Raw genomic sequence first — 20,413 nt, 5'->3', positions numbered from 1 at the left:
CACGCACGCACGCACGCACGCACGCACGCACGCACGCACGCACGCACGCACGCACGCACGCACGCACACACACACACACACACACACACACACACACACACACACACACACACACACACACACACACACACACACACACACACACACACACACACACACACACATATTTTCATTATGCATTTGTGTCAATAAAGATGTCTTGAAATCAAAACCCATCTTTTCATGTTTTTTGACGACATGGGGTTAGTTAGGTTCATGTTCGTGTTTTTTGACAGTATTACCACAGTCTCAAAGAAAACCATTAGTAACACACTACGCCGTCCAGATGGTCATTGGCAAACCTCAGACGGGCCTGGACATGCACTGGCTTGAGCAGGGGGACCTTGCGTGCGCTGCAGGATTTTATTCCATGACGGCGTAGTGCGTTACTAATGGTTTTCTTTGAGACTGTGGTCCCAGCTCTCTTCAGGTCATTGACCAGGTCCTGCCGTGTACTAGTTCTGGGCTGATTCCTCACCTTTCTCACGAGGTGAGATCTTGCATGGAGCCCCAGACCGATGGAAATTCACCGTCATCTTAAACTTCAAGCCCTGTATCTTAACCACTACACCACTGTGATTTATACTTGCTGTGTTCAATTGCGTGTTGTTGATTGAAAGACAAGATAAAGGTAAGAGAGACAGGTAAGAGAGACAGGTAAAAGTTGGGAAATTCCCATGCTGGATTTGAACTTGGAATCTTCTGGTTGCAAGCCCTGTATCTTAACCACTGTACCACTGTGGTTTATACTTGTTGTGTTCAATAGCGTGCTCTGGTGTTCACTGAAAGACAAGATAAAGGTAAAAGAGTCAGGTAAAAATTGGTTAATGCCCGTGCTGGACTCGAACTAGGAATCCTCTGGTTGCAAGCCCTGTATTTTAACCACTGCCGGTCCTGGGCAAGACGTTAAACTGCATCCGCAGGCTGCAGAGAGGTAGTACCTTACCTCAGCAAGGGTCCTCTGGCTAAGGAAAATATCCCTACTGATAGACCTGGTCCTCCTGCATGCCTGTATGGTACTTCCCGTGGTGCCTAGCCTAGCCAACACACTGGGATAGAAGACTGGTTTTCGGTAGACTGCGTGGAGGAAACCCTCAGCGGTTCAACGGGCAAAACGGCGATACCAGCAAGCTTTGTGGAGCGCTACGGGCTGGATGTGTTAAGATTTAATGTATCCAGGTCATCCACTGCACCCGGCTCCATCTCCAGCCGTCTCGACTCTGTCTTGCCACTGGATACAGGTGGACTCGGGCGAGAGAGTGAGGTCGGAGCTGCGCAACCCACCCTCACTTAAATCCAAACCATTGAAAGACAAGATAAAGGTAAAAGAGACAGGTAAAAATTGGAAATTTTCCTTCCTGGATTTGAACTTGGAATCTTCCGGTTGCAAGCACTGTATCTTAACCACTGTACCACTGGGGTTTATACCTGTCATGTTCAATTACGTGCTCTTCACTGAAAGACAAGATAAAGGTAAAAGAGTTAGGTCAAAATTGCTTAATGCCCTTCCTGGATTCGAACTAGGAATCTTTTGGGTTCAAGCCCGGTATCTTAACCACTGTACCACTGTGGTTCATACTCATTGTGTTCAATTACGTGCTCTTCACTGAATGACAAGATAAAGGTAAAAGAGCCAGGTAAAAGTTGGGAAAATGTTCATGCTGGTTTTGAACCCAGAGACTTCTTTGTGTAAGGCCTGTATCTTAACCAATGCCCCACTGAGATCAGTACTACATCTGTTCTATTATGTGGCTTTCATTGAAATATTAGGTTACAAGAGCCAGGTAAAACGTGGGAAAATGTAAAAGAATTACATTTAAAAAAAAAGATTCTGCTTGTGGTAATGCTCTCTTGCGCACTCTTCATTGAAAATATTAGATAAAGGTGTAAGAGTCGGGTAAAAGTTGGTTAATATTTTTAGGCACGCTTTCATTCTCCATCTAAATTCTACTAGGTTAAGTATTTCGTTCTCACTTGCATTTTCTGTGCCAGCGTGGCACAAGACATAATGTCAGGGGTTTACAAACCGAAGGTTCTAGGTTCAAAGCTCAAACTCAACAAACAACTAAAACAACTGTGAAATCTAACTGGTGTGATTAAAAAAGCTGGTTCAAAGGCCTCTATAAAAAACTAAAACTACCATGAAATCACACCATGAAAAAAACACATTAACAGGTCTGTCAAATTAATAAACAATCGGAAAAAGGAACTAAAGGGGGAAAAAAACACCAAATAATGAAATGCTTAAAATAAATATGTCTCAAAAAAAGACACACCAAAGAATTGTTCAAGGTTATGTTTGTCCATTTGAAAATAGCAGATCTACAAATCACGACGCATTGTGAGCTTGTAAGATCTGCTATTTTCAAAAGATTTTGATACATTTTGAAAACTTGAAATGGGACTTCTTCACTTTAAGTACATTTTGATGCCAATACTTTTGAATTCCTGACTTTTACTTTAGGGTAGTGATACTTTTACTTAAGTAAAAAATGTGAGTCCTTTTTCCACCACTGTTTCTTAGTTGTCTACTGTCTTGCATGCTCTTCAGCAGTGGTGGGAGAAGTAAAGCCCAGCATCCCTATTCTGGGGGCGAACATTCGTCAAAAATAACAGATTTACAAGCGCACAACGTGTCAACGTGTTGTGAGCTTGTAGATTGACAATTATTAGTGAAGAGATTTGGTGTAGGTGGTAACAAGACAAGCGGGAAAGTAAAGTTGCAACTTTACTAAGAATAGAGGGTTTAAGTGAAAATATCAATACCACAATGTAGAAATATACTATATACTATATATATCTAAATTCTAAAAGGATAAGTATTTCCTTCCCATCTGAATGTTTCATGTCTCTGTGGCTCAAGAGATGTGTCACTGTTTATGAATCAAAGCTTTTAAGGTTCAAAGCTCCTAAAGAACATTTTCACTGTCCATCCTAATTCTAAAAGGTGGGTTAAGTATTACGTCCTCCAATGCATTTTCCATGCCAGCATAGCTCAAGAGATTAATCCAGGGTTTATAAACATAAGATTTAGGATACAAAGCTCCCATAGAACATCTTCATTGTCCATCTAAATCTTGAAAAGGTGGGTTATATATTCTCAGTTGCATCTTTCATGCCACCACGGCTAAGAGAAAACTCTGGGGTTTATAAACCGAAGGTCTAGAGTTTGAAACTCCTGGAGCACATTTTCACTGTCCATCTAAATTCTATAAGGTGGTTTAACTATTACGTTTCCTTTTAGATTGTCCAAACCTGTGTGGCTTAAGAGATAAATACAGGGTCTGAAAGCAAAAGATATGGGGTTCAAGGCTCCTGAAGAACATTTTCTCTGTCCATCTAAATTCTATATGGTGGGTTAAGTATTACGTTCTCTTTGTATTATGTATACCTGTGTGGCTCAAGAGATAAATACAGGGTCTGAGAGCAAAAGGTTTGGGGTTCAAACCTCCTGAAGAACATTTTCTCTGTCCATCTAAATTCTATATGGTGGGTTAAGTATTACGTTCTCTTTGTATTATGTATACCTGTGTGGCTCAAGAGATAAATACAGGGTCTGAGAGTAGAACGTTTGGGGTTCAAACCTCCTGTAGAACATTTTTACTGTCCATCTAAATTCTATATGGTGGGTTAAGTATTACGTTCTCTTTGTATCGTGTATACCTGTGTGGCTCAAGAGATAAATATAGGGTCTGAGAGCAGAAGGTTTGGGGGATAAGTATGACGTTCCCAATTGTAGCTTCCATGCCAGCGTGGCTTAAAAGATAAATACGTGGTTCATAATGCCAGGGTTCCTGGTTCAAAGCTCACTCAAAACAAATCAAACAACAACTAAATAAAAACTGAAAGGGTAAAACGACTAAAATAACTGCGATCAATACAAAAACTGGTGATGGAAAAAAAACACTGAACAATGAAGAAACACTAAAAAATAAAAAGAACTCAAACAACTTAATGTGAAAAACAGAGCCCATAAAATCACAGAATAAAAAAAAAAACTTTGCATAATATGTACATTTCTTAAGCTCCTCCCCCTGGGGGTGGGCTCCCTCCATGCCCCTCCCTCTCCTACCGGATTCTTAAGCTCCTCCCCTTGGAGGTGGGCCCCCTCCATGCTCCTCCCTCTCCTACCGGAGCTAAAAGAGGGCGTGAGGAGGGAGGCGGGCTTCATCGATGCTTCTCGCCTTAAAAAGACAGAACATTGAGATCTTCCCTGACCAAGATTCAAACCCACAACTATCCGCTTGTGAAGCCTATGCTTTTCTCTTGCACCACCAGGCCTTTCACATTAATTAGATTTCGAGGTTATATTTAAAGTTAAAGCGAGAGGTGACAGGGCAAAAGATGAAAATCCACAGCAAACACCTCTACCCCTGACAGAATGACTGAATCTACAAGATACACCCTCTGATGATCAGTGAGAGGGTTCATTATGACACAACTGAGATTTAGGTTGTTTAAAACCATCTGTTAGAAAACGTTTACTCTGACTGAGTCTGAACCCAGATTTACACTTTCATTGAAAGCAAACAAAGAGATGTTTCTTAATGTCATAAAAATTCATACCCTTTTTGTCATTTATAAATTCCTTAGTTTGAGATGATCAAAACTATAGCAGTTTTGGTGTTAAATCAAGTAGGCTACATTGTTCTCACTTTGGACTGGACATTAACAAATGTGTCTGTAAAGTGTTCAACTATAGTTGAACACTTTACAGACATATTTTTTAATGTTCCTCAAACTTTCCTCAAAAATGTTTAATAGTTCCTCAAACAGTGCTGTATTATGACCACAGATCCTCTTTGATTAGCTGAATTAAGTTTAAGAAAATACCACTTTGCACTCATGGCATGCAGCATATTAATCAAATCATATAGGCCGAGCGCCAACGTTTTGAGGTATTCTAGTGACTCAGGGATAACAAATTACGTAAATTGAATCCAACCACTTAAATGTAATGTATTTATTGCAACAACCAACCAAACGTCTGAGTTTGTAACAAAATGAGGAAACTCACAAACAAAGGTTTAAATGATTTTATTAACTTAACCCCATATGGGTAACCGGTGTCCCTCAGGGCTCAATACTAGTGTATTTTCTGTTTTGTGTTATTGTGGGGAAAGCTTTGGCTGAAAATGGCCGATCGACAAGCTCACAACGTGTCGTAGTATAGTGAGCTTGTCAATCGGCTATTTTCTGCTAAAGCTATCCCCACAATACGGATAACTGGGGTGGTTAACAGTGCTTAAAGGGATGTGTAGTTACCTTTCCATGATGCATCTCCAAAGGTGGGCAAGAAATCTAAAATAATTGCTCCATTGATTATTCAAAATATGCTCATTGAATTACATTGTATGCTGAAACAGCTCTCAAAGTCACTCTTTTAGCACAAACGAACGCAAATAAAGTTGATTCAGACAATATAAAACACCAAACCCAGTACAGTTTCTTTTTGAAATAAGGCTAACATCCTGTTGATTTTGCCATTTTTATTAAAAAGAAAACCCGGACTGGATCCGCAGACCAGGATTCGGATCTTCAAATAGTAAAATCAGCAGGTAGTTGACATTATTATAAAACAGTACTGGGTTTGGTGATGTTCTATATTGACTGAATCGCTTTGTTTGTGTTCATTTATGTGCTAAAAGCGTGACTTTGAGAGCTGTTTTACGGTACAATGTAGGCATATTTTGAATGATCAATTACTATTCAATTTCTTGTTCACCTTTGGAGTTACATCATGGCAAGGTAACTAACTACACAACCCAAACCTCTACCAAGTGGTCTTGTCCTTTAACAACCAAAATCCAAAAGGCTGGAGTGCTTCCAGTGAGCTTCATGGTGTGAGAAAGAACGGGAGTGAAGTCCAGCCACCTCTTTTATAGAGGACAATCCAGGTGGGCCAGATCTCCACTGATGACATACTCCGCCCTCCAATCATTCTGAAACACATGACACATGGTTAGTAACCATGACAACCACACCAGTTACCAGGAATTAAGGTACAGTGGTTTAGATACAGAGCTTGTAACCAGAAGGTCCCTAGTTCAAATCCAACCAGGACACTTTTCCCTGACTCTTGCACCTTTATCTAATCTTTCACTGAAGAGCGTAGTAGTAACCCCTTTCATACTTTAAAATGTTCATCTTACTGTGGACATGTTTGCCAGAAAATGAATCTTTGAAATGTATTATAGTTTTAGAAATATACTCCTTTCAAAAGTTCAGAAATGTATAATGGAGGTCGATGGAGGATTTTGGCACCTAAAAAAAACCAAACAACAACATTCACCTAGAAACTCCATTCACACTTTTTATAATTCAGCTTACTGTGGACACACATGCTTGAACTTTTTACTTTGAAATGTTTTGTAGTTTTTGAGATATTTAACTTTTAAAACGTATATCTGAAAACCTTGGCACCTCGCTGTTCCTTCATACTTTAACCTATAAAACAAAAAAAAACTTTCACCTAGAAACTCCATTCACACTTTTTAGTCCCCCCCCACACACACACGCACACACGCACACACACACACACACACACACACACACACACACACGCATGCACGCACGCATGTACTGTATGCACACACGCACGCAAACACACATACAAGCACACACACACACCACTCTATAGCCAGCCTATGCGCCATTGAGTGGCCTATGTGCCTATCATTTTGTAACCTTTGCAGAATGAAAAGTACATTATCTCACTGTTGTTCCATATAGAGATAAACAAATCATTATGTTCTGTTCAGTGTGTGTGTGTGTGTGTGTGTGTGTGTGTGTGTGTGTGTGTGTGTGTGTGCGCGCGTGCATTTGTCTGCCTCCATCCCTGTGGGAAAACATGTCATGTTTGTTTGTGTTCAATCTGTTCATGTATGTGCAGGCATGCCCATTTACTATATGTATTTATGCACGCCAGCACATATTATCTGACTTTATATAGGGGAGTGTACATATCTTTGTGTGTGTGTGTGTGTGTGTGTGTGTGTGTGTGTGTGTGTGTGTGTGTGTGTGTGTGTGTGTGTGTGTGTGTGTGTGTATAATTCAAAGCTTTTCCAGAAATAAATAATTAAATAAATAATAGTGAAAATCGCATATCTACAAGCTCACAACGGGTCGCATCGCAAACAGTGGGGGCAGAGGTTCGGACGGACCGATGGACGGACAGACGGACAGGGGCGAAAAATAGCCTGGGAAGCAAAGCTTTTCGGGTCTATGATCCGGTCGGGAGCGGAACTAGCCCTACGTCACCAGGCGCGTCATCCGCGCCATCAGGCGACCGGATCGCGACAATCCGGAAAGACGCCACCCCAAAATAGGTCCGTCCTAATAAAATCCTTGATGTGGCGTAGTTTAGCTTATTTTTTAAATATAAATGTGAGTGTACTTTCCGGAGACTATTTAGCGTCTGTATTATCCGTATTATCCCACGGGGAAATTCTATTCCATTTAAATAGGGATTGGGGAACCAAAACAAAGCGGCACCGCAAAACCTGATCGCGACAATCCGTAAAGAGGATTCTTTTTTCATTTTTTTCCCCAGTAGGCGTGGCCTAGACCGGATCATATGGGTCATTTTTTTTTAGTAAGGTCTTTAGTAAGGCATACCAGGCTTTCCTCCGAGGTGGAAAGACTGGTGACGCGAGGTTAGGCGAAAACAAAGTCTTGCCCACGCCTTCGGCCTGGCGGAGATAATTTCATAACATCTAAATTGTATGTATTTAAAATACAGAAAATACAAGATCTGAAAGTATCTTGATACAAATTACATCTCATTCTTTCCGTCCCAGCCAAATGCAAAATACAAAATATAGTATTTGAAATAATATGACTAATACATATTATTTCATCAAATACATGTAATATACTGCTAACAGTGTGGTACTAAATGTACGTTGTTACTGTCCATCACTGGCCTTTTCACTGCATGAGTTTTCAGGCACATTAATAACACAGGCAGCCAAAACTTTGATATCACACTCACATTAATTATATAAGATCATATCTTTATTCATATTCTCTTTACAATATGGAAAAGCAAAATTGAATACGACATCGTATTAAAAAGCTCTCACAGAGAAACAACACAGCAAAACATGGGAGTGGACCCACATTGATACAAAAATAAATGTACAACTGAAATGAATCTCAAAAACTAAGTCAGATACATTCAATACATTCATACAAGTTAACTCATGTAACACATAGACAACAACTTTACAACAGCAAAACCCAGATACAGATATTTTATCTATGAGTAGATGTTAAGAGAGATTACAGTCTGTCGTTTTGTACACGTTTGAAAACGAAATACTGTACAAAGACAGACGATTCTCTTCACAGACAAACCACAACATGGAAAGTGGTGACAGTTGAGACAACCAGCAACTGACATTCTGCATTCAGTACAGTGAGCCACAAACACAATAGAAGCATAGCGATGTTGGGACATTCCAACCACGGGGCTGCCTTGCGTTATACTGGCTAGGCATTCAGGGATATTAGGCTACAAATAAAGTGAGAACTGAAATGACACAAAGGCCAGATCAAATGTTTTCATTATCCTATCTCTTTCAAGTCTTTCGGTGTGTGCCTGTGTGTGTGTGTGCCTGTGTGCGCGTGCGTGCGTGCGTGTGTGTGTTGCAGCTGCAATAGAGGCAAGTTAACCACTTAACCCTTATACATTGTCAGTATCCTGGTACCCTATATTGAATGTTCAGCCCAGAATAGAGACGAGATGCTATAGGGTTCATGTGGTTTAAGTAGTCCCTATACATTGAGGCCAGTGGGAGTCTGACAGATGTGTTGTGAGAGAAAAATAAACATTGAAGTTTGAGTGTCTACTCAATAACAAAAACAAATATGTTTTTACCCCACCACTCTGGTATTCCCCACAGGGTAAAACAACTACAAACACTTTGTATTTGTGTACTATTTGTATTTGTACATACTTTGTATGTACTGTTTGACCCAGGCCATTCCAGTCTCAGTTTTCCCGCTTGGCTTTTCTTTATCAATTAGTTTGTTTAAAGATAAATGGTAAACACTACTTAAATATTAATAAAGGCGACCTTTTCCATTTGTTTCTTATCATTCTGACTGTACTGTACACTTTCTTTCTCTTTTTTTGGAGGACTAAGTACTATCTAAAACAACACATTCATGATTTAACTGCACTGTATACTGTACATAAACATCTTATAAAAACAAACTTTGATATATTTTTTATTATTATACTGTACAGTAACTTGCATATTCACACACCATTTAAAATGGCTGCATAGACATTTCTTTACTGATGCAAACTACACCAAATTAGGTTTTCCTTTTATCACTAGTCAACACCACAGTTTGTTCACAAATGCTAAGATCCCTTCAAAGGAAATACTGCCATCTATTTACCAACAATTAACGGTTAAGGGTTCAAATATAAAAAACACATTTCACCACAAACATATTATTGTCGGTATTTGTTTAGCTGTTTATGGCTTTCATTTTGATTCCGAGGTTCCAGCCCTCTTTCATTACAACTATACTGTAGATGAACTGAGCAAAGTCTGATGTCCATGTCATGTTTAGCCTGCAGGAAATGCAGGTTTGGATTTGAAATATTTGGACAACAAAACCCTAAACACAGGATACACATCCTGTGTGCGATTGCGGAATTTGATTCAGAGGCTATGGGCCTCTACATCTATTTCATGAATGAAATAGATGTAATGTGAACTTGAGAACATGACACGTTGTCATGGTACCAAGTCTTTGATGTAAATACAACAGCTCTGGTGAAAGGTGCGCGTCAGTGTTAAATCAATGTGACATTTCTTAAATCAATGTGACATTTCTTAATGACGCTGCAGTTAGAATATCACAATACTTCACTGGCAGCAGCCCTTTCACTTTGTACATCTCCATCTCCAATCCAGCAACCATATCGTCGCTGTCGGGTGGAAACCTTGTATATCCAAAACCGTTACTTTTCAGGAAATGGGGGGAAAAAAACTGTTTTCCAATGGATCCAATGTATCTATTATTAAGTCACAGGCTCTTGTTAATACTTTGGTTAGATATTCATGAAACCCACAGAAGGACTTAACACCATTCAACTTGGCATCACCCATTTTAGGCATGTCATTATATGTGAAAAACAAAAAAAGAGAAAAGAAAGTGATTTTTTGGGGAATAATCTCACATCAAGAGTCGTAAATTGGTAGATCCAAGTTCTTCGAGGTCATCTTTATAATTTAGTAGTTTGACTTTTGTAGTCTTCATTTTGCCGTTGGCTCTAATTCAATCTGTTCAGCACAAGAGGCTAAACACAAAAAAGTGTAATGGACAGACATGTTTAATTAGAAGCACATTACATTGGGCTCAAAGAGTGATCCTGCCCCCACCTTTTTAATAAATATAAGCACTTCATGTAAAAAAATAAACAGGGTACAGAGCCTACGACATGTCCGTCTACGTGTTGTGAGATGAAATATGGAGATAAAAGGTTTCCTATTCCGTCTGACAGTGCTTAAAAAGTTGTCTGGAGAGTGGCTTTGGCCTGACGGGCTAATGTTTGACAGAATAAATGGAGCAGAAACATATTGCCAAACAGTAAGCCAACGTTCTGTGTGTCGGGATCACATTATTATGAACAGGTCGGCCGTCCTCCGAGAGGTTGATGTTTTTCCCCGGTGCTGAAGATGTGGTCTTTATTCGTTCACAGATAAACTTTCGTTGTTTTCTTTTTTTCGTTTCACATTCTGTAATACTGTGTACAAACAATTCACAACCTAATCAGCTAGTGCTTCCAGTGTCTTTGAGACAATGAACTTCTCCTGTTCATCTTACTGCAGAGATAACCAACGTATCCTGAGTGCCCCCCCATCCCCTTCTCCCCCGTATCACAACTGCCCCCAGTCTGTGTGTCTGCGAGACTGCGTTCATTAATAACTCTGTATCTTTTATCCTCCGCTCGAGACATCCACCAGACTGAGGGGAGCAATTCGGAGGCTCTGTGGGACTGCTTCAAAGCTAGCCACCAGTATCAAAGTTTTCTGTCTTTGTGAGTGTGCTTGTACACACAAGCTGCCTTGGAGTGGGAAGCAGATGGTGTCTGCGTTCACAGCACAAAGTGACTCCCAACAAAAATTATGAAATGCATGCAAGGTGAGAGCAACGAAACCAAAGCGACAACTAAGTGTGTCAAAGTTTTAGTATCAGGTTGTTGCTTTTTTCCTTCTTTCTTTTATAGATTTGCTTTGGGTCAGTTTCTGCTTTATCGCACCGTAAATTAAAGACAGGATGGAGAAAGGTGGGGATGACATGCGATACAGGCGCTAACCAGATTTGAAGCTACGTCACACAACAAAGGGGTGCGTCTGTGTGGTATTTCTTGCACTAAATGTTTGTCGGGGGCAACTCTGCTCTGCACACAAACCACACAAAACAAACCTTTTTAAAACATGACCTCCTCGCAGCTCCCATAGTCGCTCTCTACCATGTCCGAGCCTGCGTAGCTCCGCGGCTTCCGTCCCGCCCCGACCGCCGCTTGGGCCTGGCCGGGGTCGGTGTCATTGGTCACCGGCGGAGGGCCGGTCTGCTCGGCGTAGGACGGCATGGCCACGCTCAGACGCATGCTGAGTCTCTTGTAGCCTCCGGACACGTTGTCCATACTGCGGGTATGCTGCTGCTTGGCAGGGTAGTAGCTGATGGCGGTGTACTCGTTGGGGCACTGGGTGCTGGGCAGCGGGTGCCCGTCGGGACCCAGGAAGTCATCGAGGTTCTGGTTGCTGTAGCAGGGTGGCAGGGGTGCGCGCCGGTCACATCGCTCCAAGGGGAACGGGAAGCCGCCGAAGCGGGAGTTCCTGCGCGAGTCCATGGTGGAGGTGGCGGAGTGGGGGATGTCCTCCACGATGTCGAACTGGGGGAACTCTCGGACGCTGGGGCGGCCGTAGTAATCAGGGTCTGCTGGGTAGACTGAGAGGAGAGAGATACAGTACATAAGCTTTTTACAGCACTCAACACAATCCTCCAATAATCTTTTTGATTTGTTTCATTCATTTTGATTTTGTTGATTAAAAGCAGCTGTGGGTTTAAAGGCCAGTCCATACCAATGCAACTTCTTGCAACTGCCATTGGGGATAATGGTTGCATTGGATAAAGTAGTTGCATGTTGCAAGGAGTTGCATCACGAATCATTGGTGTGGACTGGCCTTCAGAAGAAAAAATAACGTTTTGCATTTTATATTAAATGGTTCTTTTGTGAACTGGAATAAGTAGTATTCTTAAGTCATGTTTTTTTTATTATAATTATGTATCTATGGCTCCTGTTTTTAGCCCCGCTACAAAGGATATTAAGGATGGCAATGTTGCTCCATCCAAACAGAATACCTCAAAAAGTACTAGATTGCCATGGCATTTGATGTGTGTCTTCATGACCCCCGGAGGATGAACCCTAACTCACAGCCCTTCCATGCTTATCAGTATCATGACAGTATCATGTCAGAATCATGGTCAGTATCATCATGTCAGTATCATGGTCAGTATCATCATGCCAGTATCATGGTCAGTATCATCATGTTATTATCATGATCAGTATCATATTAGTATCATGTACAGTGGGGCTTATAGACTCAAATGACAATGAATCTTCTATTCTAAAACCAAGTAGAGGTACATGGATCCAAAGACAGCATCAATGGACTTTAATAGGTAACTATAATAACAATATCATTTTTCGTTACTAATAAGTCCATGGGTTCCGATTACTTTGACATGATGAATCTGTTAGGCAGGCAGTGCATGGGTACGGCATGATGACTGACACTCAGCATGTACAATGTGTGTGTGTGTGTGTGTGTGTGTGTGTGTGTGTGTGTGTGTGTGTGTGTGTGTGTGTGTGTGTGTGTGTGTGTGTGTGTGTGTGTGTGTGTGTGTGTGTGTGTGTGTGTGTGTGCGCGCGCGCTCGGGAATTATTAATATTATCTGTTTGTACAAGTGATTGTTCCCTCAGGTGATTTGGCATGTGAAAAGCTTCAGTGAAAAGGCGGGTGAGAGGAACAAGAGAGACATACTGAGACAAGAGACAGTGACAGAACAATTAGAGACAGACACCGATACGAGAGAGAGAGATAGGGAAATGGAGAGAGAGAGAGAGAGAGAGAGAGAGAGAGAGAGCACGGGAAATATGCAGTTACATCTGAAAATTAAATTAAGGAAGGAGAGATGGATAGAAAAAACAGAGACAAAGATAAAAAGAGAGATGGAATAAAACGGATTATTGCGAACGCGGAAGGAGGCGCGGCTAAGCCGCGCCTCCGCCCAAGTGGAGCCTACTATGAAACTCGGCTCGGCTTGTGTCTCTGTCTGTCTGTGTGTGTGCAGTATGTGTGCAGCCGCGCCCCCATGTCACTCACGCTCTCATTGGCTGCCCCCATGTGACTCACGCTCTCATTGCCTGCATGCACTACAGTGTGGCTGAAATTCACCTGTGCCCCTGGGTGACTAATTACACCGCTCTGAGAAAAATATAGCAGTGACAGTCAAAAATAACACATCTACAAGCATCTACACGAGTTCATCTATTGGGATATCTAAGAATTCCATGTCATTTGTGCATATTTCAGGCCGGATGGCAAGTAATTGCTCATTCCTTTCTATTCTTCTTATTGTTATTTTCGAGCTGCGTTCGCTTCCAGCGTTCGCGCGTCTTACTTGTGACAAAGAGAAAAAGAGTGAGACAGAGAGTGACACATAAAGGCAAATATATACAGGGAAGATGAAACAAAGAGGAATGTCTTTGTTATTTCCTGACCACATCAGGACTCGCACGCCTTGATCTGTGAGCGTGTGCAAGAATTTAATCAATGTCTTGTGTTTCCATGATGAGCTGCTATGCGTGCATAGCTGCATTAAATGCCCACACATGACCTTGAGCTACAGTTGTCCTACGCAGCCAGCAAACAATAGCGGGGGGAATTGTGAAACTTATATTGTAGCTCCACTCTACTGATTGACTCCACACATGCGCGACAATCACTCACTCGTGCAGTGAGCAAACTGTTGTCCAATGCAATTTCTTATTGGTCAATCAGTTTTTAACGCATCAAAAAAACAACACAGGAATCAAACTGGGCTGATTGAAAAAATCAAAGCCACTCGTCGGACGGCAATTTCAGAGGTGGTGTGCAAGATGATGAAAACATAGGACTCTGTTTGCACGGGCCTTTCTATGGTGGGGGACGGGGGTTCTACAGGGATGACCCTGTGCGAACAGACAGCACCGTGCCTCTCTCCCATTTCCTCATTCTGATTTCCTGACAAACTCAGACACACAGAAACCTATGCATGTCCTTTATCCCACACCAGCCATGTGAAAGCTGTGTTCTTGTATTCAAACCAAATTATGTCCAATAAAGTAACTGGACAAAAAGTGTGTGTGTGCGTGCGTGCGTGCGTGCGTGCGTGCGTGCGTGCGTGCGTGCGTGCGTGCACGATTGCATTTCCCTTACGTTAAGAAAAAACAAAAAACAGGTACAATAGGGATCTGGAATTAACTCTGTAGGGTGGATGATGGCCGTTTTAAGCAGTCACGCCTGATTTAAACAAATAGATTCTGAGCTGGGTGTGACTACACAAATGTATAAAGCTAATCAATGCACACAGGATAAATCAGCTATCCTCAGTCCCACACACAAACAGAGAGATGGAGAGACACTGTCATGACAGGATTTCCATTCAAAGTCTATTTCCAGCTAAACAAGATAATATAAACTCAGCTTAGATGTAACCTCAAGGTAAATCCCCACACAGAAATTAACCTCAAAGTAGTTATCCCCACACAGAAAAAAAGAATAATGACAAGAATAGATAAAACTAACTGTCATGACGGAGGCTCTCTGTCAAGTCTGTGCGGGTATTGCTTGTTTTATCCTGTGTGTATCAATTGGCTTAATATAGGTGTTAGTACACTGTGCTAGTCTAGTTTGACTCAGGCCAGGTGTGATTGCTTAAATCAGCCATCACCCACCCTACACACTCGTTTGGGAACAGAACATTTGGGAATTCGAGAACAGAACATAGATTAGATCACAAATAAGAGGGAAGTCAGTGGTATCATTTTCAGAGAATGTTCCAATACCAGCCAGCTGTAACCAGGGTCCCACCCAACAAGGCTTGTTTAGTCTTGTTTTCTTACTGGCTCAAGGGCACTTTAATAATAATAACTTAGATTTATATATCGCCTTTCCACTAGCCCAAGGACTCTTTACACTAAAACAAAGAAAACTAAACAAAACTAGCAGTCAAAGGGTTGGGGAACAGATGCCTTTTTAGGGCAGACTTAAATCTGTGTTGGGGTATTGCAACTCTCTATCGGGAGAATGTTCCAGAGGGTGGGTCTCTGCCACACTGAAGGCAGCAAAAGTTTGCATGCTGGTGGAGAGATGACTGTAGAAGTATGATGTAGGAGATCAGACAGGTACTGGGGGGAAAGGGCATGGAGAGATTTCTAGGTGATGTGGAATATAACCCGGGAGCCAGTGCAGGTGCATACAGGTGGGGGTGATGTGCTGCCAGGGCTTGGTGTGGGTGAGAACCCTGGCAGCTGAGTTTTGCACATACTGAGTTTTGTCTCAGCCACGAAATCTGAGAGCCTCAGGCCTTTTACACAAAAGTTTTTGCAATTAATTCACACGAAAAAAATAATATTACGTGAGTAGTGTTTTTTTCTGGCTTCAATCTGTATGAATGAGGCGTCAACCGGTGGTGGAAAGTAACTAAGTACATTTACTCAAGTACTGTACTTAAGTACAATTTTGAGGTACTTTTACTTTACTGGAGTATTTCTAATTGTCTATACTTTTACTTCTACTCCACTACATCTCACAGACAAATATTGTACTTTTACTCCAATACAATTATTTGAACTAGTGATACTTTGTTACTAGTTACTTTGCAGATATAAATGATTACATTATAATACATACATTAACCACTTTAGCCCTATTTCATAAATAGGCTATTGAAAATAGCAGATCTACAAGCTATTTTCAACCTAATTTATTCATATAATTAAGTACTTTTGGTACTTTAAGTACATTTTGATACCAATACTTTTGTACTTTTACTCAAGTATTTTTTATTCCGGACTATTACTTGTAACGGAGTACTTCTACATTGCAGTATTGATACTTTTACGTAAGTAAAGAATTTGAGTACTTTTTCCACCACTGGCGTCAACTATAATGAATAGCGAGATATTCGCTGGCGAGTATCTCACATTCTCGTATTGTATCCTACCTTCATAGTCCCAGTGATTCTTCCTGATGGAGTCATTATCAGAGCTGGACGGAGGTCGTGCAGGAAGGTTGGGGGCCACACTGCACACAACTGGCCCCTGCGACTTCGGGGAGATGACCCCTCCCCCTCCCCCTCCTCTCGGCGGGCCGATCTGACTGCGGGGGCGGAGTGAGCGAAACGGTGTGTTGTCCAGGTCGTTGATGGAGCCAAGTGAGTTCATCTCAATGGGATTCAATTGCTGGTTGTTGACCATGATGCCCTTGGTCAGATTGGGCTGGAAATAGCTGTGAATATGAATAAGATTCAATTTAAGATTTATTGTGTATTTATTTTTATCTTAATGTTATTGTTGTTTGCCATATGTTTATTTTATTCTATTCCTTGTATTTATTTATTTATTAAATAAATACAGTACGCTTTTTTTTTTTTTTTTTTTTGCATTTCGGTTCCTATGTGTGAATTCAATTCACCTGAAAGATGATATGAAGGGAAAGCTGCAGTGAAAGAAAGAACAAAAAGACTCTGATTTGAGTTCCTGGTTATAAAGACTAATCCCACAGAGAAACTTAGGTTTGCCACATTGTTCTGTGATCTGTGCTTTCTGCTCTTACCCATTGGAGTCCTGGACACACACTGGTTTCTTCTTGTTCTGTTGGACGTAACGTTTCCTGATGCAGACAAACACACCCACCAGGAGGAGTAAACCTAGAACACTAGCCGATATCTCCATGATTTCCACATATCCAATCACTGGAGACACCTGAGAGGCAGACATATTGATTGATTGGATGATTAATAGACACACTGATTGATTGACTGACCGACTGACACTGTGGATAAAACATTTTATTTTATTTAAGACTGCAGTATATGACACACATACTATAACCACTTAAACCCTCTATTCTTAGTAAAACGGACCTGAGTTTCAACGGTAATTGGACCGCTTTTTCCTGCCTACAAAGTCACACCATATCTCTTTGCCAAAAATAGACGATCTGCAAGCTCACAATTAATACATCACAACGACGCGTTATGAGCTTGCAGATCGTCTATTTTTGGCTAATGGATGCTTGGGTTCAAATGGATAACTCTCCATGGCATGAGGCATGTCTCTGTTCTGGTGGACTGAACTCACCTGTGGCAGTGGGTCGCAGTGGATCAAACCCTCAGAGAACTTGCAGTCAAATTGTCCTGGACAGGAGTTGGGGGTACACGCATCAACCAGGTTATGGCACCTGACAGGAGAGCAGAGGTGATTATTTCTGGTGGTCTCCAGGGTGTAGAAATGTCATGTGTAATATGACACCACCAAACCAGTGGTTTATTATTTGTTTTGTTTTGTTTTCTTTTGGAATACTTGACACGCATTTATGTGTAATTTCTAATGAGATACTGTATGCATTTGCGTTATGCTTTTGCATTATGCTTTTGCTGGTTCTATGTGCCAACCAGCCACATTTCTATATGTGTTCTGCTTGAATTGCTTTTATGCAAGGCATAACTGTTGTTCATTGTGAAATGCACACTACTATGCAAATACTCCATGCCTCCATGGCTTCTTTCAAAACAGGCCTGAAAATCCATCTATCAGGAGACCAAAAGGGGAGGCAAACTCATTCTTCCCATAGAAAGGAGGTGGCATTCACCGGCGACATTTTTCTTTCTCTTTTTCTCCTTTGTACGTGTTTTATATGTGTTGATGATATGCATTTGTGTGCTATTTTTATGCTATGTTGATCAATTGAATACATAGGACCACAATGGAAACAAGTCCCCAGGACTTTTTTGTGTTATCCTTTTTGCCTAAATGTCTGACCTCTGTACCTCGTGCTGTTTACATTTCTGACTAATAAAGTATTCAACCAATCAATCCAAATGTACTAAAAGGGGGTGTACGTGAGTTATTCGTTTGTATTAATTAGCTCTATATTCCTATAGCAATGGGAGTGGACAATAATATAATTGTTGAGCTGGTAGTGTCGCCATCATTTCCCAACATCCCCGGGCATGGAACGCTGCATACCACATTTATTTTGCCGCAGGAAAAGCCTTTAGGTGTTTTGTTTTTTTCAGCATGCATGTAGATGCATGCTGGTTTTCAACATTACACTCTTTTCCCCCCGCTTTTGTCCCATGAGATATGGCATAGAAGATTAATTGCACCAGGTGATGCATAGCAAAGTACAGTACTGTGTTGTATAATGAGCCTGCAGTAGGCAGGATACTGTGAATTGCAGTTGCATATCTGCACTGCTGCACTGCTGTGTGAATTGCAAAGTGACCTTATTCAGATTCACTTGGGCGTTTTGCAGTGATAGATCAATGCCAAATACTGTTGGCATACTGTTTTCCATTTATTGTACTTCTGACTATAGCTGTCCTGAATTAACAGTCCTTTGCAGCATAATTAAAGTTTTATGTTATATTAGCCAACATACTGGCCAACAAAAGCAGCCTCGATATAAAACTAAAGTTTGTCCATAACTTTTATTTTATATTGAGGCTTAGGGTATAATATATGGCAATTTACAAAAGAAAAAAATTAGCCTGGACATTTTGTTGTGTACCATGAGCAGATGTTCAAAATGTCCAATTGGGGACTACAAAGCCTCAAAACACAGGTTGATGACGTTATTGAGGTAAGCTTGATGGATGGTCACTGACATGATACTGACCATGATACTGGTCTTGAAGGGCGGATCCAAACCCAGCCGCCCGGATTCGTGCGGCGCTTCCTATTGCTTCACCAATCTATGTCCCCGCCCCCCCCCCCCCCCCCCCGGCCTGTGCACGGAGCACGCTGACGTCACCAAATTTAGAGCGACGCCCCTCTGCATTCTGATTGGTTAGGAGATAACAAGGTCCTAAGACCATCGTTCCTGCATGGTTCGCCCAGGCTTTTTTTATTTTGTAACAAAAAAATAACCTGGGTTTCCGAGGCTACCATGATATTGACCATGGTACGGACCATGATACTGCCCATGATACTCTTGTTACTCCCTGAAGAAGACCTTTCCAGGTCGAAACGTTAGTATCAATAAATAAGCACCTCATCAATACTGGTGTGCGCCATTCTCCTGTTGATCCTCCTCACTCACTTGAAAATCTTTAAAGTGTTCATGGCCTGACCACTGTGCATTTTCAAAGCATGTTTATTTTATGATCAATCGTTCATTTTCAAAGAATGTTTATTTTATGATCAATCATTCAGTTTCAAAGCATGTTTATTTTATGATCTAATGTGTTGCGGCTTGGACAAAAACTAGTTTTCCAAAGTTTTAAAGAAAACATTACAATGACATTTCTTTTTTAAGAACCCCGGACATTGACATCGAGACGTAAGTCGTTACCACAACCATAAGAAGTCCATGCTTACATTGTTTCAATCAGCTAAGCTATTTGTGCAAATAACACGGCGTACATGTGAACATTGCGCTAGCGAATAAATGCTCTGTGCGAGCGCTATGGATATCCAAAGCGGTCCCCCGTGTATAAAACGCATTGTGTGGACACGACCCCAGAATCAAAGTCCTTTATAACTTTAGTGCTGTCTGTACTCTGTACTGCTACCGTTCTTCTCTGCGTGTGGCGTTGTGTGTGAATGTGTATACTCTGTAACCCCAAAGCTAAGTCCACCCACTGGATGGGAGCGTAACCGTGACAAAAGAGCCGATCCCATATGTATATATTGTTTTCTTTCTTTTTTTTTTACATCAATTATATTATCATTAAAATATTCAATATCCTTATGGCCCAGCAGTGGGCCCCGGCCCACAGGTTGAGAAACACTAACAGACCATCACGTGTGACCTTCTCTGTGGTACATGCTCAACGTGTGACCCAGGGGTTAAGAGGCTTTTATTGGCAGAAGGCCATGGCACCAATGCACAGCACCACTATTGTGTGACAAAACATGAATTCTGAAGATTAACATACGGTACCGTAACAAAATGGAAAATACATCTGTCTTTACACACACACACACACACACACACACACACACACACACACACACACACACACACACACACACACACACACACACACACACACACACACACACACACACACA

General features: G+C 41.4%; 1 protein-coding gene across 3 annotated transcripts in view; it reads right to left on the bottom strand.

Moving 5' to 3' along the window:
* Positions 1-8,039: 8,039 nt before the first annotated feature.
* The window catches only part of fat2 (FAT atypical cadherin 2), an 87,348-nt gene continuing 74,974 nt past the window's right edge, over positions 8,040-20,413 (bottom strand). For 2 of the 3 annotated variants that reach the window (XM_084085554.1, XM_084085555.1), the window contains exons 26-30: positions 17,477-17,576; positions 16,950-17,098; positions 16,809-16,832; positions 16,339-16,622; positions 8,040-12,015 (exon numbers count right to left, since the gene is read on the bottom strand). In XM_084085554.1, coding sequence (XP_083941680.1) covers positions 11,495-12,015; positions 16,339-16,622; positions 16,809-16,832; positions 16,950-17,098; positions 17,477-17,576 — 1,078 coding nt within the window. In that variant the 3' untranslated portion in view covers positions 8,040-11,494. The remainder of the gene's footprint in view (positions 12,016-16,338; positions 16,623-16,808; positions 16,833-16,949; positions 17,099-17,476; positions 17,577-20,413) is intronic. The other variant, XM_084085556.1, reaches the window with a different exon arrangement.

This window comes from Gymnoscopelus microlampas (genome assembly GCF_963454915.1).
Source record: "Gymnoscopelus microlampas genome assembly, chromosome: 18".
Taxonomy (NCBI): Eukaryota; Metazoa; Chordata; class Actinopteri; order Myctophiformes; family Myctophidae; genus Gymnoscopelus; species Gymnoscopelus microlampas.
The sequence above is the reverse complement of the archived record's forward strand: the minus strand, read 5'-3'. Positions and strand labels throughout refer to the sequence as shown.